This window comes from Pyxicephalus adspersus, chromosome 8 (assembly GCF_032062135.1).
Source record: "Pyxicephalus adspersus chromosome 8, UCB_Pads_2.0, whole genome shotgun sequence".
Classification (NCBI taxonomy): domain Eukaryota; kingdom Metazoa; phylum Chordata; class Amphibia; order Anura; family Pyxicephalidae; genus Pyxicephalus; species Pyxicephalus adspersus.
In genome coordinates this window covers 44,256,942-44,262,953 of record NC_092865.1, presented here as the reverse complement: position 1 = coordinate 44,262,953, position 6,012 = coordinate 44,256,942, and the positions used below count along the sequence as shown (strand labels likewise).

The following is a 6,012-nucleotide window of genomic DNA, read 5'->3' as shown; positions in this document are numbered from 1 at the left end:
GGGGCCCTCAACCTGGTTACACCCAGTACACAATATATGTCATCCAAAGGGGGCCCTCAACCTGGTTACACCCTGTACACATTATATGTCATCTGAAGGGGGCCCCACCCTGGGTACATGGTGCACATAATATATGCAGCCCTGAGGAAAGGGGCCCTCACCTTGGTTACATGGTGTACACAATATAATTTACCCACCCCCCCTGGTACATGGCGTATGAATAGTATGCAGCCCTAACAATGGGGCCCCCACCACGGGTACACATTGTATGTTATCTGAAGGAGCCCCACCCCTGGGTACATGGTGTGTGTATATATACAGTATGCAGCCCTAAAGAATGGGGCCCACACCCTGGGTACACCCTGTGCACATTATATGTCTTCTGAAGGGGCCCCGGGTACTTGGTGTATATATATAGTATGCTGCTCTGAAGAAAGGGGCCCTCACCCTGGGTACATGGTGTACACATTACATGTTACCTGAAGAAGGACCCACTCCTGGGTACATGGTGCATGTAAAGGTATGCAGCCCTGACAATGGGGGGCCTCACCCTGGGTACATGGTGTGTGTGTGTATATAGTTTGCAGCACTGAAAAATAGGGCCCACACCCCAGGTACACCCTGTACAGATTATGTGTTCATCTGAAAGGGCCCTCCCTCTGGTCACATATAATATTTGACCCTGATGAATGGTGCACTGTGAAACGTGTTGGAGAGTATTCTGGGTATTTTGGCACATGGAAGGAATATCCCTGCCTCCTCTGCCCAGATTTTTCTTTTTGATTCTCCTAGACTTTGACTTCCTCAGACCTGTGAATGGTCTCCATGGGGTGGGTGAAGTTTATCCTTCTCAGCGGCTCCCTTCACAGGTGAATCCTGAATGAACCCAGCAGCCCCAGAATTATAATTTACAGACCAGGATTGGGTGATATCGGTTGCTCTTTGGGCAGAGGATAGCTATGATTGGTTGGACATCTCTGTGTCATTGCAGAGAATATCGCGTTTGATTCCTGTGGGAAGAGAGTAGATAATTCGCCCCCCAAGAGAAGTCGCATAGTTGGGGGTCAACCAGGAAACTCCCCCTGGACTGTAAGCCTGCGCAACAGGTGAGAGTAATTCCAGAGCAACCAATAAGATTTCTAATCCTGCTCACTGAGTTGGTCACCTTGTGGTTTTTCTCTCTTCCAGACAAGGCCACCACTTCTGCGGGGGGTCCCTGGTGAAGGAAGATTGGGTGATCAGCACTCGCCAATGTTTCTCTTCCTGGTAAGAAGCTACAGGTTGGGTATAACAGAAGTATTTATAGGGTTCATACCTTTGGTGCTCAACAGTCTCTCTCCCACAGTGACGCCGATCTCTCTGGATATCACGCCATGGTGGGGACTCTCTTTACCAACCCAAAACCCAGTGACCCCGATAAACAATCCGTACCAATCAGTAAGATTATGTGTGGGCCCTCGGACTCCAGCCTGGTGATGCTGAAACTGGAAAGGTGAGGGAATCGGTGGCATGGACACTTCTACCTGCACACCTTGCTAAAAGTATTTCTGACACCCCCCAGACTTCCATGTAGCCATCACCAAATTGTGTGAAAAAAGAAAACATAAAAAGTCCTCAGATTATGTCTGCATGAAGGATGGAACGGAGTGCATGGGGGAGATCAGTCACATTGACTGTTGGATGGGAGCTGTTAGGTTAGGGGTTGGGTTGCTGTTTGGAATGTTGGGGTTGGGGTTCGTGGTTGGATTAAAGTTTAGGGTTGAGGTGAGGTTTATGATTTGGGGTTCAGGTTTAGGGTGGGTTTGGTTGGTTTGAGTGTTGAAGTTTATAGTGGGGTTGATATTTATGGTTGGCTTGAGGTCTGTAGTTGGGGTTCATGGTTGGTTAAGGTTTAGGGTTGGGATTTGTTGTTGGGTTGAGTGTTAAAGTTAATAGTGGGGTTGAGGTTTAGGGTTGGGATTCTTAGTGGAGATTAGGATTAAAGTGGGGGATGAAGGGAACGTGTGTGTTTGTACATTGGGTGTTGCAGGAGGAGGTGGCCCCCCTTGTCCTCTATTTGGGGGTAATAACCCTGGATTTGATTTATTGCTACTGAAGCTTTGTGTGCTGAGAATTCCGGCAGGAGAACGGGCAGATCGATGTTCCGCTCTGTGGGGCTCAGTGTAGGGCAGTGTCCTGGGGTGAGGATGCTTTTTGTGATTGGTTAGGGGGCTGTTTGATTGCCCCAGGGCAAGTAGGGCAGTTTATCCCCCCTAGGGGTGTGTGTGGATGTCCTGTGGTATGATTGGGGGAGGGGGCGGGGGGGATATCCTGCACTTTATTTTTAGCATCTTATAAGGAACACAGACCTGTAAAGATGGAGGCTGTGTCTTCCACAGGTCCCCGGGGTCTCCTCTTCTAATTCTAAGATTTCTCATTTCAATGTCTTCTTGTCGCAGTGAAGCCCCTTTGAGCTCATACATGGGGATCACCATGCACTGCAGTATGTGTAATACCATCTCATCTGTCTTTCTCCAGGCCAGTCACCTTGAACTCCCGGGTAGCTCTGATCTGTCTCCCACCAGAGAGATATATTGTTCCTTCGGAGACCAAGTGTGAGATTGCAGGCTGGGGGGACACACAGGGTAAGTGATATTGCCCCCTCCATGTGCAGATTCCTGTTTGGAGTGGGATAGGCTTTTTGATATTATTGGAGGTTGAAGAGAATTTATTTTATATAAATTGGTGAGAGCCCTCCAGCCCAGGTAGTGAAGTGGGGAGGGGGGGGGTGGGGGCCATCCAAGAAGGGAGGGCATTGGCTTTGGGGGGCATTTCATGGTGGGAGGAGGAATGTCCATGGGGGGGGGATCCCTCCAGCCCTGGAAGGTCCCTGGATCTGGCAGTTGGGGGGCAGTCAGTAGGGGGGATCCTTCTGGCCCAGGCAGTTGGGGTGGGGGGGTGGAAGTCCATGGGGGAGGATTCCTCTGGACCAGGCAATTGGTCCATGGGGAGGCCCTGGCAGTGAGAGGCGTCTCAGGATTTACAATGCCATCTATAACTCCTTTTCTGTCTCCTCCAGGTACCGGGAACGAAGAGGTCCTGCAGGTGGCATCCTTCCATATAATCAGCAATGAGGAATGTAACAGGGGGAGCAGCAAGATCCGTGCCCAGGACAATGAGATCTGCACCAGGCCGGTGCAAACTGAGGTCGGAGCCTGTGAGGTCAGTCATAGCACAGATACAGTATAAAAATAAACTGTCAGGGGAGTGAAAGCTGCCATGGCTGACCTGGTGCAGACTCCATGCTGTCACCCTGATCTCTGGCTTCATTAGTAAGTCTGTCAGCTGTACCAAACGTGCAGCCCGTGAATATGCCCAAGCTTGGTTGCAAGTGAGTTACTCTCTAAACAGAGGAGCCAGGAGAAGGGTGACAACTCCAGGGCCTGCATTATCAGAAATGGCAGCTTTCAAATTTCAGTCTGAACCGACCTTGTCAATGAGTACACAAAGCAGAAGTTCTGGCCAATCACATCAGAACTTAGGCTTCATTTATTAGTCAGTGGGAGACATAGCTGTCCTGTGCGCTGTCCCTTGTCCGGGACCCCCCCAGAAGTCTCTGCTTTGTGTCTATTGGGAGGGGGAAACTACAGATTATTACTGGTGGAGATTTTATTTTACTGTGTTCTCACTGCTCCTTGGGGGTGGGGCCTTGCTTTTCCCGGTGACCTCATTATCCTGTGGTTTCCTTTCAGGGTGATTATGGGGGTCCCCTGGCCTGTCTGACCCATGAATGCTGGGTTTTGGAGGGGGTGATCATCCCGGCCCGTGGCTGTGGAAAGAAGAACGTTCCGGGTGTATTCACACGGGTCTCGGTGTATGTGGACTGGATCAACAAAGTGATGAAGATGATGTGATGGCACCCTAAGTGATCAGAGACTTTGGGGGGGGGGGTAGATGGGGGCACCTGGGGAGGGATGTGAAGAATTTAGAGTGCTGTGTAAATATTTTTTATTTGAGGTTCTGCTGAAAGTTGAACTGTGTGCTGCAGAGAATCAGTTTCTTTGTCCGTGGCAGGAAGTGAAATGTTCCATATCTGTAGAATTAGTAGCAGGTTCTCCACCCATTGGTGAGATTTACATTTCCAGCAGCCGGATATCGATCAGTAGTTTTGTATTTCCAGTAAAGTCTTTTATTGATGAGTATGATTGGTATTGTTATTGATGGAGGTAAGCAGTTTTTATATACCCTCTGGATGGTGAGAACCTGTCGTACCTTTCCCATGGATGGCCTACACCGTGCTGCATGTGACCAAGAGGCTCCACCTCCTTATACCCTCCACCCCACCCCCCGAGCACAGCACCCAATGCAGCTGCTATATCCACTTCAGTAGGACGGGAAAAGGTGAATATTCACGCCGTAGGGAACATTTAATTTAGCTCAGTGAATGTGGTGAAATGAATCCCTGATCACATGACAGGAAGTCTTAAAAAAAAAAAAAAAAAAAAAATCCTTGCTTTTGCTGATGGAAGTCAGAACTTTATTCACTGAGGTGAGGGTCCCCTGCAAAGCCCTTTGCTAAGACAATCTGCCTCCACTTTAGTAAAAATGCCGCATGCCCCCCCTGTGATTTCCCTGCACTGGTGTCCTGAATAAACCGAAAAGACCGCATGGAGCCGATAGTTGAATGAGAAAAGTTTTATTGCTTTAAAAACATCAAGTTGACAATGAAGCAAATTTTATTATTTCTAAAAAAGGCCCCCCAAAAATCACCTCGCAAATACCCTTAGAGGGGCAGTACCACACATGATGGAGGAGAGGAGGGTCAGTGCAGACGCAGAGCTGTGATAGGTCACAGGGTGCAGAGAGCAGAGCTTGTTCTAGTGTAGTCCTTCCCCCCCCCCTTATTTTATAGTCTCAGGGATTTTTTTTTCCCCACAATGCAAAGCGGAGAAACAAAAAGACCCCAAAATATCTTTACATCAGCCCCTGGGGCCAGGAAACAGCCACCTCCCTATAAATGTCCCCCATATAAAACAACCCTGAACTACAAACCCCTCCCCCAGATATCAGCTCTGTGCTGGGAGATCCCTGATCATGTAGGATGAAGGTTTGTTAATGGCAGTTAAAGGGCAACTCCACCAAAATCTAATATCACAGCATTGGGGTGCCCCCCCCCATTGGTCATCTATGTTAGGACTCCCCACCGTGTGAGATCTCCAGTTCCAGTTTCTGTCCTTGGGGGGGATAAGATTAAGGTGCCCCTCCCACAATGCTTAGATTCCCAAGGGGGTATGTAAGGTTAAAGTGCCCGCCCCCCACAATAATTATAGAAAGTTATGAATTTCTGAAAAGTGCAATATCTGTTGTCTGTGGAGTTCCCTGTTAGGCCGGCACATTATTGCTCTAGGTGTCTGAGGATCCACAGTGCGATGTTCATGAATCCGTCAGATTCCGCGTCCACCTTGGACAAAGCATGGTTGTTGCCAGGATACCAAAGTAACCTGTGGGGAGGAGATGGGAATTAGCCAGAGATCCCCAAACATCCAATCAGCAACAAATACCCAGAGTGCAACTGACCGTGCCGGCACTCCGTGAGCTCTCAGTGCTTTGTAATACTCCAGGCCCTGAGTGTTCGGGACCCGCCGGTCCTCCTCCCCCAACATGAGCATCACCGGGGTCTTCACCTACGGGGACAATACAGAAAGGGGTAACAGGTGGTTCTGATTGGATAATCACAGTGAGACCTCTAAATATCAGTGCTGAGCAGAGGGGAGCCACTACCGGGCCCCCACATCGCAGAGTGGACGGTCATCACATGGAGGAAGTGTATGGGGCCAGAGTCACCCCACAGGACCAGCCATGTTGGAAGTGCTCTGACCAATCATCAGCCATCACAACTTAGCCCTCGTCAGGGTTGCTCAGATTTGAACATTTCTCCATTTTCCTGTTTCCAACAAATCACCCCCAAGAACTGACTGTTCATCTTACTGCCATATATATATATATATATATATATATATATATATATATATA

The 6,012-nt window shown here is 49.0% G+C and overlaps 2 protein-coding genes across 7 annotated transcripts in view; one reads left to right on the top strand and one right to left on the bottom strand.

The window, feature by feature from the left end:
* MST1 (macrophage stimulating 1) overlaps positions 1–4,181 on the top strand; it is an 11,901-nt gene extending 7,720 nt beyond the window's left edge. For all 6 annotated transcript variants that reach the window (XM_072420286.1, XM_072420284.1, XM_072420288.1 and 3 more), the window contains 6 exons: positions 992–1,106; positions 1,189–1,266; positions 1,346–1,492; positions 2,518–2,624; positions 3,059–3,201; positions 3,732–4,181. In XM_072420286.1, the coding sequence (XP_072276387.1) occupies positions 992–1,106; positions 1,189–1,266; positions 1,346–1,492; positions 2,518–2,624; positions 3,059–3,201; positions 3,732–3,893 (752 nt within the window). In that variant the 3' untranslated portion in view covers positions 3,894–4,181. The remainder of the gene's footprint in view (positions 1–991; positions 1,107–1,188; positions 1,267–1,345; positions 1,493–2,517; positions 2,625–3,058; positions 3,202–3,731) is intronic.
* A 478-nt stretch (positions 4,182–4,659) lies between these two features.
* The window catches only part of APEH (acylaminoacyl-peptide hydrolase), an 8,179-nt gene continuing 6,826 nt past the window's right edge, over positions 4,660–6,012 (bottom strand). The window contains exons 21-22 of the mRNA XM_072420282.1: positions 5,557–5,663; positions 4,660–5,480 (exon numbers count right to left, since the gene is read on the bottom strand). Of these exons, the coding sequence (XP_072276383.1) occupies positions 5,375–5,480; positions 5,557–5,663 (213 nt within the window). The 3' untranslated portion in view covers positions 4,660–5,374. The remainder of the gene's footprint in view (positions 5,481–5,556; positions 5,664–6,012) is intronic.